At 52.6% G+C, this 16,155-nt stretch overlaps 1 protein-coding gene across 1 annotated transcript in view; it reads right to left on the bottom strand.

Moving 5' to 3' along the window:
* LOC136005913 (hydrocephalus-inducing protein-like) overlaps positions 1–16,091 on the bottom strand; it is a gene marked incomplete at its 5' end in the record, with an annotated part of 80,628 nt that extends 64,537 nt beyond the window's left edge. The window contains 10 exons of the mRNA XM_065663803.1: positions 1,008–1,068; positions 2,505–2,723; positions 3,092–3,210; positions 4,005–4,104; positions 7,859–8,052; positions 9,510–9,634; positions 10,487–10,686; positions 11,236–11,370; positions 14,521–14,640; positions 16,002–16,091. Coding sequence (XP_065519875.1) covers positions 1,008–1,068; positions 2,505–2,723; positions 3,092–3,210; positions 4,005–4,104; positions 7,859–8,052; positions 9,510–9,634; positions 10,487–10,686; positions 11,236–11,370; positions 14,521–14,640; positions 16,002–16,091 — 1,363 coding nt within the window. The remainder of the gene's footprint in view (positions 1–1,007; positions 1,069–2,504; positions 2,724–3,091; positions 3,211–4,004; positions 4,105–7,858; positions 8,053–9,509; positions 9,635–10,486; positions 10,687–11,235; positions 11,371–14,520; positions 14,641–16,001) is intronic.
* Between the last annotated feature and the right edge of the window lie 64 nt (positions 16,092–16,155).

Genomic DNA, 16,155 nt, shown 5'->3' with positions numbered 1-16,155 from the left:
TTTACTCTCAAAAGTCAGTCCAGAAAAGTCCCTGTGAACTCCACAAACACTCCCACAGTTTTCGAGAGATAAAAGCAGTATGTTGTCATCAAAGAGATGATCCAGGAAAGGAAAGGAAAGATGAAACTGGCAGCCACAGCATGATGCAGAGCACTCTGAAGCAGTTTCTCCAGACAGGAACCTCGGTGCATCTCCTGGTTTGGGACAATCGAGACTGAGCCTGTGGCAGCTCACGGCCCACTTCACTGGAGGCAAACCTGATGCTTGCTCAAGAACAAGCAGGACCTGTGTCTCACCCTCCCGAAGGAGTGGGGACAAACGGCCATGCTGCACACCGCCTTTCATTACCCCACAAAGGCTGACATGGCTTCAGCTTTGGTACTTGCTTTCCATAATGGAAGCCACTGACACAATCGCAGCTGATCTGGGGGGTTGAGTTCACATTTAAACTTGAGACCATCTCAGTGAGAAGTCCTTTGCGAGACTGAGGTGGAGAACCAGAATCTGCATCTCAGTGGAGAAGCTCTGGGTGCACAGCCGCCAGCTCTGTCAGCAGAGCTGGGCTTTTGGTGGGGAAGGAGGAGCCCATGTCTGAAGACATGGGCGCCCAATGCGGAGCTACTGCTTGGCCATGTTACCTGGGAGCTGACAACGAGTTGGCCTCACAGCACTAATTGATTTCTCACGCTAATGGTCAGGTGGGTAAATGGTGCCCTTGCCTCACAACAGCAAAATTCACCCAGGGCACCTACAACTTGCCTTCAACTCCCTTCTCCAGTTGGCCGCGGACAAGAAAGACTTTCACAGTCATTCTGTTGCTGAGGACTGGCAGATTGGGGCTGGACTGACTGTGAGGGACACCAGAGAACACTGACTTTCTACTCCCTCCGTTCTATTTGAACCATTCAATTGGCTCTGTGCCATTCTGTCTGGTTCTGTTTGATCTCATGATGGCAAAATACTGCCTAGACCTCCCACCCTGCAGCCCAAGCCCAGGGCACACTCACCAAAGGAGACTTCACCGAAGCGGAGGGACGATACATTGAAATGAAACGCCGGCCCAGTGACACAGCCACTGTGAGGACAAAGGCAGAGGAGACATGGCCTCGGTTAAAGAGAACTGCAAAGCCTTCAGCTTTCCTTACCGTTCCGGTGGGTAAAAGCCGGCCTGAGAACCTCAGGGGGTTTCACATCAAGCCCTCACCCTCATGCTCAGCACAGCATCCAGGTGGACGGGAGGCAGCCAAAGCAAAGCGGTCAGCAGCCCATAGCTGCTTGTGGGGCTTGGGGCACAGTGTCATGCAGGGTATGCCCCCAGGTTGTTGATGGCCTGAGGAAGGACACCAAACAAGTGATGGCTGCGTGCCTCAGTTTCCCCATCTGTAATGTGTTGGACACAGGGGTGTCCCCAGTAAAGCACACTCAATGTAACTACCCTTCCCAGCCACAGCTTTCCTGCTTTGGCATTTCTTAGCTGGAACCGCTCTTCCCATGGAGTACAGGAACACCTTGCTCAGAAGATCTTGATCCACGCAATCGTTATGGGGGCAGGAATTTGAGACACGAAGCCGGGGGAGCCCCAGACATCCCTTGACAAGAGCCGCAACAGCTCAACAGAGCGGACAGTTGAATCTTGGAGGAAAACATCAGCCAACCACCAGGGCACCAGCTGACCCATCCAAGAGCAACACGTCTTAAACCACCCAACACAGAATCGTCAAATCATCTACGCTGGAAAAGACCTTTAAGATCATCAAGTCCAACTGTCACCCCAGCGCTGCCAAGCCCACCACTAATCCGTGTCACTAAGGGCCTCGTCTACACGGTTTGGGAACACTTCCAGGGATGGTGACTCCACCACTGCCCGGGGCAGTCTCTTCTAATGCCTGACCACCCTTTCGGGGAGAAACTGTTCCTAACATCAAGTCTAAATCTGCCCTGCGCACACTGAGGCCGTTTCCTCTTGTCCTTTCCCTTGTTACTTGGGAGAAGAGACCAGCCACCTCCTGGCTCCATCCTCCTTTCAAGTAGTTGCAGGCATAACGGAACCTGAACACACCGCATCTCCTCACCTGCCCTTAAAGTCAGCAGACTTGAAGGCTCCAAACTCCAGGACTCACCAACATCCACCTGAATCACCACATGAAGCTGCACAACACCCATTAATTTATTTCATGGTTGATGCCAACCAATGCCAGCTCTGCCTCTCAGCTCAAAATCAAGGACCACAGCAAATGGTGTGTTCAACCCAACCTATTCCATGGCTCCCTCTTGCTGACAATTCCACTTCACTTGCTGCTGCGGTCGCAAGGAGTCAGCGTCAAACTGGAGTCAAGGTTAGTGTGGGCTCCTAGTGTGGGGATGCCAGGATGAGAGCCAAGATCAAGACCTCAGACAAGCCTTTTCTTTCTCTGCTCCATCAGCAAATGAGGTAGGTGGGAGATGACTACCCAGAGAGAGCTACAGATGTGGCCGCCAAGCTCTTAGAACCCTCCTCACCTCACAGTCAGCGTCAGAGGCTCAGGGGATCCCTTCACATTGAACTGGAATTCCTCTGTGAACTGCCCCACGACACTGGCATTGAAGGAGATCCAGATGGCCTGATGATCAAAAGGCAAAAGCATGCCCTCCCGGGGGCCAAAGGTGAAGCAGGAGCCCAGAGCTCTCTCCGGAGGGACCACGCTGAAGGGAGTCTCAGTAACTCCTCTGTTGAGCAGGAACACCTGCAGCAGCAGCGAGAAGGCAACATGGAAATACATGAGGAATCCTCTTTGCTTACAGAAGGCTCACTTCTTTTCTAGTTTAGCAATTAACATCTGTAAAAGGCAGAAGATGCTGAGTGCTGCTGCCAAATACAACAGGACGAGTTCTGCCTCGGGGATTTTTTCCATGCAAAGCAGGGATAACTTCACACAAACAGAGCCACTCTGGGCTTATTCCCCTGACACAGAGCACTCCACTTGACCTGCAGTGCCAAGCGCCTGCTCAGCACCACCAAGCTGATTCAGACCCATCCCACAGCTCCATGAGGCTCGCTGCTGCCTGGGAGCCGTCCGGATCCACCCCATGCCCTGCGCCCCGTCCTGCTCACCCTGTAGCTGTGGCTTGAGCCAACAGTCACCTCCCCGATGCTCAGCTGGTCACAGCTGAGTTGGACCTGTGGCCCGACGCCTTCCCCGCTGATGCACAGGGGCAGCCTCGTCTCACAGCCTGTGGAGGGAAATCTCTGTGAGTGCAATTCCCTCTGCTACGCGGCACTTTCCAGGTTGTCTCAGTGCTGCTGCCGGTCCCTGGGCTGGATGGAACCAGCTCTAGATGCTCCAGGACAAGATACGGGACCCATCTCGTCCCTCAGGACATGCGCCTTGGGGCTGCTTTCTCATTTCTAACCAACCCCCTGGGCTGGTGTCTCAGAGAACCACAGAATGGTTTGCGTTGGAAAGGACCTTAAGATCACCCAGTTCCAACCCCTTGCCATGGACAGGGACACCGTCCACTAGAGCAGCTTGCTTCAAGTCCCGTCCAGCCTGAACTTGAACATTGCCACGGGTGGAGCAACTTCCTTGGGCAGCCTCTTCCAGTGCCTCACCACTCTCACAGGAAAGAATTTCTTCTGTATATCTAAACTAAATCTCCCCTGTTTAAGCTCGAACCCATCAGCCCTTGTCTTATCTCTCCAGTCCCCGATGAAGGCTCTCTCTCCAATCATGGGAAACCAGCCTTCTCACTGAGCAGATCACATAAGCCATAAATGTACTGCTAACGTGCACATCCCTTGGTGCAAAGGCAACCGAGACCACTGCTTGGTCACTTCTGGGATCAGGAAGGCAGAGCCAGGCATCCTGAGCCCTGGCCTCCGACAGGAGACCACCGGGAACCACGGGGACAGCGGCGTGTGCCAGCACTGCCCTGTTGAGCCCTCCAGAACTACATGAGGTCCGAGTGGGCTGGAAGAGTGTTTCTACCTCCTCTGTGGGAACAGGAGCAGGAGGAAAGAGCTGTACCTGAGATGTCACAGTAGACTGTCTCTTGGTAGACTCTGGCTTCTTCGGGCTTAAAGATCACATTGATTTCAAGGGAAGAATTGGGCAAGACATCTCCCTCCTGAAACAGAAGTGACAGCAAACCATTTATCTTCAAACATCACATTCTTGTTTCCACTGCAGCCCTAGAAGCCTTTATTTAGAGCATCAGCAAAGAGCAAGGAGCAAGCAACGCTTGCCAACAGGATTTACAGGAGAGCTTGGAAGCAGCAGCTTCCCAAGTCCCTCGCCTTTACTGGCACCCGGAAGGGGCATTTTGTTCCCCTCAGAAGAGACTGAGCTCTTGCTCGCGGATTTAAGTCTGGGCCACGCTACCAGTTTCTGCAACTCTCTGCTGCTCTCGCAGAGGATCCTGGCACTGGTGCTCAGTCCCAGGAAGCCCTGCCACACATTTCAGGAGGCATCCCTGGTTTCTATAGGCTCTCACTTCCTGCAACTGGTTTAAGGAAAGGCACCTCTCAGCCTTACATGGGCTGCAGGAGCAACCAAGAAGAGAACAGCAGCCCCTTCCTCGGAAAACAAAATAGAAAAAATAAACTACTTTCACCCACTGTAAAAGAAAGAAGAGGTTGGGATTATTCCAGGGTTTACTCCAAGATGAGAAGGGATGCTGCGCTGCTCAGACAGCAGCCATTCTTCATCTCAAGACCATGCAAATACTCAGAAGGCAGGCTCTGGCTGATTGAAGGCCATGGGGTTTTTGCTGGCATCACCAGGAAAGTGAGCAGTTTTCTCTACCTATCTGCAGTAGAACTCAAAAAGCCCGTTTAAACCTGCCAGCCTTGTGTCCAGGCTCACAGACGACACTGGAAGGGAGACTCAGACGTGGTATAAATCCAGGTTTTAGGAAGGGATTGCTGTGCTTGGGCTCAATTTGGCCTCCTTTCCACCCAGAACCATTGCATTCTGCAGGTCAGTATGTGAACTAACAGTGCACCAGTGTCCTTTCTTCACCCCCGCGCGCTACGTGGGAATGTGTCCTTACGGAGAATAACTGATACCTCTGAACACTGTGAGGACACTCATGAAGTGCCCTTAATTCACAGCCCTTGCAGCAGAGCCCAGCCTGGGTTCGGCTCTTGCTGCTGTTCAGAAATGCTTTTTGCAACAAGTGCCCCTAGCCTCACCAGAAACCGGATGTCTCCTCTCTTGGCACATCAAGCAGCTGATGTGGGATCTGCCAAGGGACCTCCTTCAGAGATGAGAAGGAGGAGGAGCAGCAGGAAGGGAGGTTCTCAGCCATCACTTACCATGGGCACAATGGTGAAAATATCACTGCAGAAAGGCATGGAGCCTCCCTGCACTTCTGTCCCCTGGTTCTGGGAGCTGCAGATGGGAAGGGAAGGGTGTTCTCTGAGAGGGGGGACCAGCCCGTGCTCTGCAGGAACATCAACCAGCTTGTCCTCTTCCAGCCTCTGCAGCCTGTGCCATGGGAGAGACGAACCAAGCAGATAATTGAATAAGCAGCAGATTTGCAAAGCCTGTCGTGTCAGTGCACGAGCAGCAAAGCACTCGGCGAGGAAGAGCAGCAGCTCAGCACAGGGCTGACCCTGAGACACAGGCTCCCACATGGATCCCATTATTGCCGTTCTTCCCAGCACAGCAAGGAGTTTTACTCCTCACTGATGAGCTAACAAGAGGTTTCTTAAAGCTGGCAGCCCTCAAGAAAAAGCCTCCTGCATTGGGAGGGGAGAAGCAACTGGCTTTCAGCTGCTCGTTACCAGCATCACACTTTTCCCCTTCCCTTTTGCACCCACAGGGGTGAGGAGACAGTATCTGCACTGCCTTCCACCAGAGGATCCCGGTGCACTTCCAAAGCAAAGCAACGGATTTGGGCATCCCATCACTTCAGTGACACAAATGGGTTTCTGAGCATGAAAACAGAGGTGCCAAGAGACGAAGGGACTCTGCCCAGCATCACCTAGTAAAGAAGTCAGGACCAGCATCTCTGAATGCAAACCCTACGTGGAATCTTGAACCACCTCATCTTTTCCCTCGTTTTGGCCTCCACTGCAGAGCTGTGATGCACTTAACCTCTCCCTTTATTGGCGGCTGCAGCAGAAATCATTCTAGCGTTTAAAGACCACAAGCGGGAGATGAAAGGGGAGCCCTGCTGCAGAGCGGTTGCTCCTTGCTGGCACACTGCTGTCCCCCCTTCACGCTCCAGTCCCCTGGCCATGAAGAACCAGCGGGTGACAGCACTGGGGGACCAGGGGAAAGCTCCACGTGCAGCAAATCGAGGCAACGCCGTGTGAACGATCATCACCCAGCTAAATCCAAACGCAAAGAGAAGGGAAACAGGCAAGGACGTTACTTGCTGCACACACACTGAGCCTCGCGCACATGCTGTGCATGAGGAGGGCTTCCACACACTGGCGTGAGCAGCCCTCAACTCAAGCTCCGTCAGCAGGCCAGAATCACATCCCCAAAAGCGCTGCAGGAGGGACACCTTCTAATGGGCCATGTCTTTTGGGGTCACATCCCAACACAGGCTCCTGCACTGCCTCCTCTCAGGAAAAGGCCCTCTCTCCTCTGAGATCTCAAAAGCTTCTCTGACAGCAGGACGGTGACCTTGGACCATCCCCAAAACTACAAGTAAGGAGGAACCAAGTGTCGTGCTCAGAGTCAAGGACAGAGACTGGCACGACAGCAAGTCTCATACGTAAAAAATCAGGTTGAAGTGAACTCTGGGGAAAGCTGGTGGCTTCTGAGGGGACAGAGGATCACCCAGGGTCCAGTCCGAGACAGGCAGGTGGGGAGAGATGCTAAAGAAATGGTCCAGGGAAGAATCAAGGCAAGCTCACGAGATTTTCTTTTAACTCAGTGCGTTTGCACAGAACTCACACACTGTGTCATTAAAAACAGACAACAGTGGAAAACTAGTTCTGGCCTTTGAGGCATTTCTGACCTAATTACGCTGAACTTGATGTGCTCAAAGCCCTTGAAAAGTGCTGCAGTTCAAGGCAGTTTCCTGATCAGCTCTGGGTTCAGACTAACTCCCGTATATCTGCACCCATCTGAGCCTGAGAAGTCGCACAAGGATTGCCCAAGTCACATAAGCTTTAAAGTGTCATTTCCAGTTCATCCCCCCAGGCTGTGAGTGTTTCTCTGCTGCCTGAAATGGCAATTTCAAAGCTTTGCCAGAGACACCCTTGGAAGAACCTGCCCCATCTCTCACCACCACGACGACACAGGTTGCTGAAGCCCAAAAGCACTTCCAAGTCCTGGCTGCCCTCCCTTCCCCGCAGAGCCCTCCACATCTGCCCAGCCTATGAGGAAGGGGAGAAACACCTCGTTGGGCCAGAAACCAGGACACTGAAAGGCAATTCCCCAGCCTACGGCAGGACGGCCTCCACCTTCTGGGCCAACCAAGCACTCTACCCTGCCTGTGACTGGAAAAGGAGCCTGCCAGCTTATCAAAGAAGAAACTGCTAGAGTATCACAATAGCTGTGCCACCTGCAGCTCTTCAGGGCTACTGCTCAGTGCAGTCCCAGGTACCGAGTGCTGACACCTTCCTCAGCCTCATGGACCCTCCGTAGTGCACGGATCTCTGAACACAAGAGTTTGCCGCTCCCAAACGTGAGTTTGCCCTCTCAGGCAATCCAGTGATTGCACTCAACCTTCTCTCCCCAAAACATCATCCTCAGCTGTAGCACGGCTGGGACTGCAATGGCAAGGGTTAAGCTCCACGCTGTGCATGGGTTTACATGCCCTAATCCGTTCAAAAGCCCCAACAGCCCTCTGAGACCGTGTGTTAGTTTTCCCCTGGGGCATCTATCTTTCTGAGACGAATCTCTCAAACAAACCTCAGCTTCTGCCGCTCCTCCTCTTCCTGATCAACAAAACGCTTCCACTGGAAGTGGGCCGTGATGGCACTCTGATTGTGGATGACCAGGGATCTTAGCTTTGACAGCGTGACAGAAGTCTTCTCAACTGTCAAGGAGCTCTTGTCAAGCCTGATGTTGACATTTACAGCTGTTCCACAAAGGCTTTTGTGAACATCTTCACCTGGAACAAAGCAAAAGCAAGTCTCGCCTCATCTCACTTGCTGACGGAAGTACAAGGAACAGAGCAATCTGCAGGCAACAGAAGAAAGAGCTGCAGTTTTGAGCTGCATAAGCAGTTCCCCGGATCAGGACACTTAGCATATCCTGACAGCTGCACATGCTACAGCATGAGGATGTCCTGGCACCACCTTAGTCACGTTATTTTGTGGGTCGTTCGTGGAGATGTATCTTTTCAGATGTGCCCGGGTGCCCTTTGGGCTGCCATCCCACTCAGGTCACAGGGAATTCTACATCCAAGTCACTCAGTGATGCTGAGGAGCGCCACCTCAGCCATGCCTTGCCCAGGGTCTCCTGCAGGCAGGAGATGCCCCCAGTGTCGTGTCATCCTCATCTCCTGGTCCTGAAATATTGGGCATAGCTCTGATCTCAGAACCCAAGCGGGAGCATTTGAAATGCAATGGAGAAGGGCAGAAACAACAATGGAAACTACAGAGCAGCTTCTGTGCTGAGCTCTGCACTCAACAGGCTGCTACTGGGCCCTCGGATCCATCTGCCAACTCCTTCTTTGGCTCCTGCTACGGTCACAGCCAGGTGCCTCACCACTGCCCGCACATTCTTCCTTGTCAAACGTGCTGCTGTTACCACTTCACCACCGGAGAAGTGAGTCCCTTCACTAGGGTAAGTGTCCTCTGGAAGGCTGGAGACTTACTTCCAGCACCAGAGCAACACGCACAGCAGCACAGCCATTTCAAAGTGTTTCTCCAAGGTGGTGTTCACGACCTACCTTCAGACATCATTGCACCCTCACATTACTGACTCCAGCCAGCCCTAGCAGCAGCTTGCTCATAAACCTCACCACTAAAGAACTGCTGCTAACAAGGCGGTTTCTACAGAATCATTCCCAGGCTACAGCAAAGCTCAGAGCACCCTAATGGCTACCGCTGCCACAGTTACTGCTCCTCCTGGTCACAAGTCCTCAGCATGGCCCAGCTCTCAGCACAGCACCAACTGTACCCATGCAGCACATCACAAGAAGAGGGTCTCTACCTCAAAGGCCTTCCCAGGAACTGTAACACAACAGATCGGGATGAAAAGCAATGGCCCGTCAGGAGAGCTCTAGGGGACAGGTTGCAGGCTCTTCAGAGAGCTCTCTTGCACGTTAAAAGCCATCTCCTTTTCAGTCAGGCTCCCTGCTGTGAGTTCTTCTGCAATGGAGCACCCAGAATATTCGCCATCGCCCCCGGTGCACCGTGCGCAGGAAGATCTGCCTGCCTTGTTACAGGCTGAAATATTCCAGCACAGGAATATCTGGCAGCCAGCAGGGGAGCTTTGCTCTACTCAGCGTGAAGGAACCTTGCAGAAGGGATTCAACAGGACAATGAAGCCACCAGATGATGACAGACAGCGCAGACACCGCTCTGATTCGAAGGACACACGGAGGGTGCACCACGCGCTTACCTGTGTCATAGTGAACGATCATCGGACTCGTATAAACACCGGTCTTTGGTGGGTGGAATTCCACCGTGACTTCCATCGCTTCTCCAACGCCAAGAGTCCCAATGGAGGGATCCACAGAGAAAGGGCTGCAACACAAAGAGAGAGATCAGGACTGTGTGGGAGATCCGGGCCCTCCGTTAAGTTTGCAGTCTAGTTCGCTTCAGCTCACTTGTGCAAGCAAGGAGCAAGCAAACCACAGTCGGTACAAGAAAACCAGAACATCCAGGATCAGAAATGGAGCGGGTGACTCTCCCTGCTGAAAGAGAACCAGACCTCAGAAGATCCCGCGGTATACCACGACCGCAGCCCCCCACACTCTGCACCCAGTTCTCAGTTCTCAGCTCTTCACCTCTGCACACGTGCAATCCAGTTACTCAGAATTCTGCTTTTTTGTGTAGTTCACTTAAAACTTTCCTAATGCTTCCCATTTCTTTATTGCAACTTGGGACTGAAATAGTTCATTGCCGAAGTTCGGGAACTCTTAAAATCCTTGTCAAGGAGCTCTCAACACACGCTCTATTACCCAGTAGAGTAGTTGGCAACCGCCTTGCAAATAGATGCTAGACTTCACTGGGTATTTACTGTGGTGGTGCCTCTCACCAGCTCATTGCTTGCCTGTTTCTTGATGCTGTGTTTGGGATCCGTGACCTGAGCCCCTCGAACTGTCCTCCGCCACACAGCACCTTCTTCAGCAGTCAAGCTGCCTTCCTACCTTGCCTCTTCCAACCCAACAGCATCAGACCTGCAAGATGCTGCGTTGGAGACACCACTGCAGTGTAAAACGTGCTTGCAGAGCTTTCTCAAAACACTGCAAGCAATGGCAAACCCCACGTGTCCTGCCCATCTCCAGCACCTCAGATGCTCTGCCTCCTTTTTCTCACAGTTTACAAGCCCATGACCACGCAACAGCGTTTTGCGCAAGGGATGAGCTCCTTTACCTCAGAGTGGTGATGCTGTAGCAAGCCTCCCGCTTCCCCACGTTGCGCACCAGCAGAGTTTTCTGGGTGCTGAACCTGACTGGACACTCGGAGAAGTTCAGCTGCTCAGGGAAGTCCAGGCTGGCTCGGGCACCTATGGCTCGGATAGGCACAAAGAACTTCTCCCTCTCTGTGATGATGATAAGCTCGTCGAAATAATCCTGCAGGGAGAGAAACAATCTCAGCACAGTGCCTTTAGCACCATGCCCATGGCAGAAGAAGAGCTGCTGGTTTCTGTGACTCTCACAGTAGCATTCGGCAATGTACATGCACTTTTTACCTTCATGGCCTTTCATTACAGATTATTTCACAAGCAGGGGCAGCCAGGGACCATGGGGCAGATCCTCTTTAGTTTCTACAGGCATGCTGCCCGAGGGTAGGCCAGAGTATTGAACTACATTTAAGCAGCAAACAGAAGATGAGGAAAAGGCCATGCACAGGCAGCAGACTCTCAGCCCTGAAGCCAACAGACGTTACGTTAAATATTCCACCACTGAAGGGGAAAACAGCCTGAAACAGGCAAGAGCCTCCAGCCTATGGGAGCACAACCTTCACCCCCAGGAAAGAGTCTCCCCCAGGTCTAGATCCAGTGCAACTCCACTGAACGCAGGCCACTTCTTCAAAACCCACACCACATGCCTGCTTTGGAACCCAGCCCTGCAGGTTCACCTTCCCCTCAAGGCGCCATCTCTCGGGACCTCCACTCTCACCTTGTCCTCATCAGGTCTGAAAAGGATGCGGTAGGTTGAAGACATGCCCGGTGCTACCTTATAGTCCTCATTACTCGGGCTGATCAACTCGAAGTAAGGAGAGTTCCCCAGGATGACGTTCAGCAGACGAGGAACCTGCAGGGAAGACACAAGTAGGATTTTGTCGCTTGTGGAAACATGAGAAGGGACCAGGACAGGCCATGTGACATCCTTCCTTACCACCTTTCCAAAACACTTTTAGCTCTGAAGCTACACGCACGTAACACACGAGGGTGGACTTGAATCCCTTCTGCTGAGCTACACAGCTGCAGCACAGAGACAGTAGGAACAACACGCCCTGCTCTGAAGGCAGCAGGAAGGAGATGCAGTACCTCAAGTCACCTGCGTATTCAACAAGCCCAAAGAACATGATTGCTTCTGCCTGCACACATCCATGCAGTCATACCTCTGGAGGGGGAATGTATTATCTGAAGGCAAACCAGCGTGCGTTATACGGGGAGGGAAGGACGTCACTTCTGACACACCAGGGTGGAGCGGGGTGGTCAAGCTGCGGTGCTAGTCATGGCGGTGGACCAGCAAGAGAAGCAGACCACAGACACTCTGGGCTTCCTGAGAATAAAAGCTTACCTCAAGAGCAAAAGGACGAGCGCAGGAAGACAAAAGAACAACCCCAGGAAGAAGCAGATGGCTAAGAGAATTTAAAGGGGGCTGCAAAGCAGCAAGGGAGATCCGTAATACGAGGAAAGGCTGGTGCAGAGATGAGAACACCCAACGTGCCTCTACGATGGATACCACAGGCACGGAGACAGCAAACAGACATTCTCTAGCACACAGGCAGCAACGCCCCAGCACCCAATCTCATCTCAGAAAGCATAACAAGGAGACTTTGAATGGCAGGCAGCTCCACTGATGAACACGACGAGCCTTGGAAAAAATGGAGGCTCATTCTGCACCCCTGACCCAAGCCTGGTGACCCATGGCCAAGGCAGCCCTGGATGCTCTAAACACCCTTTGCTCCCACCAATGCCCTGGGGCAGCAAGCTCCAGGAGCCCATTTCCCACTGCAGCCACACGTTCTGGTCGCCAAGTCCCTTGGCACGTGAGCCCAGGTGGCAAAGATCTTCAGCAAGAGCCACCCAGGATGCCTCTGAGGCTGCTGAGGAGCAGCCTGAAGACAGGAAAGCAATTCGACAGCAAGTAGGCAAGAGCAGTAAGCATAGAGTGCAGCACTTCCGTATCGGAGTGAATACAGAGCACCTATTGGGCTCGATTACACTTTGCCTCTGTTACACATTGCTGCTAGCTGCAGTTTTAGGGGGTAGACAACCTCAGCTACCACGCAGGATACATCAGTAGGATTCCGAGGAATGTGGGAAACTCGTGAGACAGAGCACAATGTTCCTTTTCTCCAGGGCATGACCAAAACCCAACAAAATTAGAACATAATGAACTCTCTTGGGATTAGCATCTCTATCTTTGTGCATTTAAATATGCCAAGGGTTTTCCTTAGAGCTGATCTGCCTTTTACACCAGGGCTCTCCGACGCCTGAGGTTGTACCAGCTTCACAACTGATTCATTTTGGGTAAAATCAACAGTTCACACACTGCCTCCCCTTCACAGGGCATAGAAATCCCAAGCTGCAGCTGTTACCAGTCTATTACGTTTTATTGGGAATGGCACCAACATCAATGCAGGTGTTGTTTTCCACTTGGGAAGCACGAATAGAGCAAATTCACTGTTTGCCTCTTTGCTGGTACTTGGCAAAGGCAAACATTCTGAGGTGCTGCACGGATGAGGGAGCAGCTGAAGCCAAAAGGCACAGTGGGAATGAAGCAGAGCAGTAGGAAAAGAGAAGCTGAGGCCCATTTTAATAAGCAAAGGGCACACCTGCAGCAAAGATTGCCCAAAGTCACTGTGAACCACACCAGTGGTGTCCCTTGGGCATAGGTACCCACATTGCAACTTCCCAGTATGCCCAAGCTACACCAGGAATGACACAGTACTCTCTGGGAGTAACTGAGGGACCATACCTTCATCCTTCCTTGCCAAAGGCTCTTCCATGCTCTACCACGTCCCTGTAAAACCTGTTATCTCAGGAGATACTCTGACTTCTCTTGCTGTTCCTCCCCCTACATTAAGCCCTGACGGTGTCACTCCTTTTGTCCCCTCCTTTGTTTCTCCCAACAGGGAGATTTGAGGAGGGCGTTAATTCACCTGCACACTTCCACCTCCCCCCCGCTCCCCGCTGTGCCCTCCTCTCACACACACGTCTTGCTCTTTCTTACACAACCGGATCCTGAATTACGCCTGTTTCTCACCTTTCTCTGCTTCTAGCACACTTCCTCTTACGTACCAAGAGAATCCCTGTGCGGAAGAAAGCGCTCCGCGACAGGACGTTGAACTCAGCCCCTTTCCTCCCTCCTGTCTTTTCCCACCAGCTTGCTCTTGGCACATGCCTCACTGGAGCAAACGTTTCCCCAGCTGAAATTCAAAAGGTCTCCATTTCCCCCTCTACAGCAGAGCAGAACAAAGTTGCTGCCACTTCTCAACTTCTCCCTGCTCATTCTTCTTAGGAAATCTCAACAGGATCACAATCTTTCCCGTTCAAGTTGGAGACCTTCAGGAGCACATTACCCTGCCTGTGCTGGGATTCTCCAAAGAGAAAGCACAGCCACGCTGGCTTAGAAACACCTGAGCAGAACCGAACTAAGCTTAGCAGGAGCCTCAAGTGGCACCTCAAGTCCTTCCCTTTAACTGCTGCTGCTAAGCCAGCCTGTTCCCCCTGCTCTTCCAAAACACCCAGCCTGGAGTGCTAATGCCAGGAGTTACAACTTACTCCAGCACAAAGTGGAGAAAACTCAAGCCCTGTGCTTTGACACGGAGTTGCACACAGGGGGCTCAACAGGCTGAGAGAGGGAAACATGCCCTGCCAGAAACCAAGATTAACCAAGGAGCCACCGGGACATGGTGCACACTCGCGGTAAAGCATGACAGCAGGCAAGCACTGCCCAGCCCTCGACATTCCCATCAGTCCAGGGCTTTCAAGGGGAAGCATGCTGGCTCAGAAAGCTCCTTTGGCTTAGTTACCACCAGTGCGCGGCCAAAACCAGCGGCAGAATCCCCAGCATGGCAACATTTAACCCATCTTGCAGAATCACGCTGCTGAGACATTTTATTCTGGATGCGCTGCGCTGCAGCAGGTAACTTGCTCTGCTGCACACCACGTGAATTCCACTGCTCTCCTCCTCCAGCCCAGTGCTCAGCCTCCACAGCCCAGCACTTACCCTGTCGATGTTCCTCAGAGCTAGCGCCGCTATGTAGAACTGGCGGGGAACGTAGTTCTCAAACACCACCTCGGATGGGAACGGCTGGAACAACCTCTGGTCCAGGCCAACTGCTGAGAACTGCAGATGCAAGACAGAGCAGAGAGAGCTTCAGCTGCTGGGAGAAAGATTAACGAATGAAGATCCCACACTGATCTCCAGTAAATACAGTCTCTTGGTGAGTACATCTGCCCAGCTCACACTAGGAGATGGGAGCCCACCCACCTCCGCTCTCAGCTCACAAAACGTTTCTGGACCATGTTGAGCAGCCTCAAGCTAAGAAGCTCTTTTGCAGGCTGTTTCTCCAGGCTGCCTTCTCCAAAAGGCAAAGCAGCGCCCACCTCCAGCAGAGCCCTCTGCTAAGGGGCTCACTCAGCTCCAGACGCTTGCTGGAACAGTCACGAGCACTCAGGGAGCAAGCAAAACCCAGGAGTTTCCAGGAGCCTCCACAGGAAACAATTTGCAGGTGAACTTCCCTCTGAGACAGCGAGACTGAGTCCCATGCATCCCAAATATCTTTTTGGTTTTTTGATGCAGACCCGAGAAACCAGTCGGAAGACACCAGTACCAGGGAGGAAAGGCCAACAAGAAAGTAACAGGGCAGGAGGGAAACAGACAAATGAGGTGAATGCTGGATGGGGATGAAGTTTCAGCTGAAGTCTCAGCATCAGGGGGCAACTTGAGCTAGACTGCAATTCGTATCCCCTTTCCCCACGAGCTTTAAGTTGATGCTTCACTGTATTCTCTTACTGCTCGTTTCTTGAACACCGCTGCAGAAGCAGCTCTGAAAAATGCACGCAAAGACCAAACGCTGACCCAGCAGAGGCAGTACTTGGAGATAATTCCTCCCTTCTTGCTCTCCCCTCTCCCAGCTGCACTGCTGTCACTCGAGAGACACAGGCAGCTCTCCCGCTTCTCCACAAAAGCCATGCTCAGGCCGAGCCCAGTAGCTGTCGCACTGCCAGTTATTTGGGCGCCCGTCTTACGTGTTCCCACCTCCTGTGCTGCCTGGGGCAACCCGTAACCGATGTGCTACATCAGGTCTCTTGCTGGCAGCTTTCTGCTCAACAGCCTACCTCAGTCATCCACCCACCTGGACTGTGTGTTAGACTGAGCAGTCCTGCAAGAAAAGCAGCTTTGAACATCCATCTAAGAGAACACTGATCCAGGCAAAGCACATCCACTCTTCTCTGCCCAGCAAAACCCACCCACTGCAGCAGAGGTTCCACTGCCTTTGTGCAGACCAGGACTTCAATGGCTCATTGGAGAAATGTGTTTTTTGCCTTTCCCCCAGCAGAAAGAACTCCACCACCACCAGTTGGAAATGACAACAGGACCTCATCACCAAGCTGCTTGGGTAAGCTGGAGGCAAGGCTGCCACAAGCACGTGCCCTCTTCAAATGTCACATCAAACGGCAAGGAGAAGAGCAGGGAAAGGCTACCTTTTGATGGGAGACTTCACCCATGTCCCGAAGCTGGGTAGCCCGGGGCCGCCTCATCTCCCGAGGGCTGGCCAGCCTCTGCCTGGTGGTGAGAGACTCTTCTGCCTCTCTGACCAGCTTCGGATTACGAGATGCTACCACTCTGCTCTGGAAT

This window comes from Lathamus discolor, chromosome Z (assembly GCF_037157495.1).
Source record: "Lathamus discolor isolate bLatDis1 chromosome Z, bLatDis1.hap1, whole genome shotgun sequence".
Lineage (NCBI taxonomy): Eukaryota > Metazoa > Chordata > Aves > Psittaciformes > Psittacidae > Lathamus > Lathamus discolor.
The sequence above is the reverse complement of the archived record's forward strand: the minus strand, read 5'-3'. Positions and strand labels throughout refer to the sequence as shown.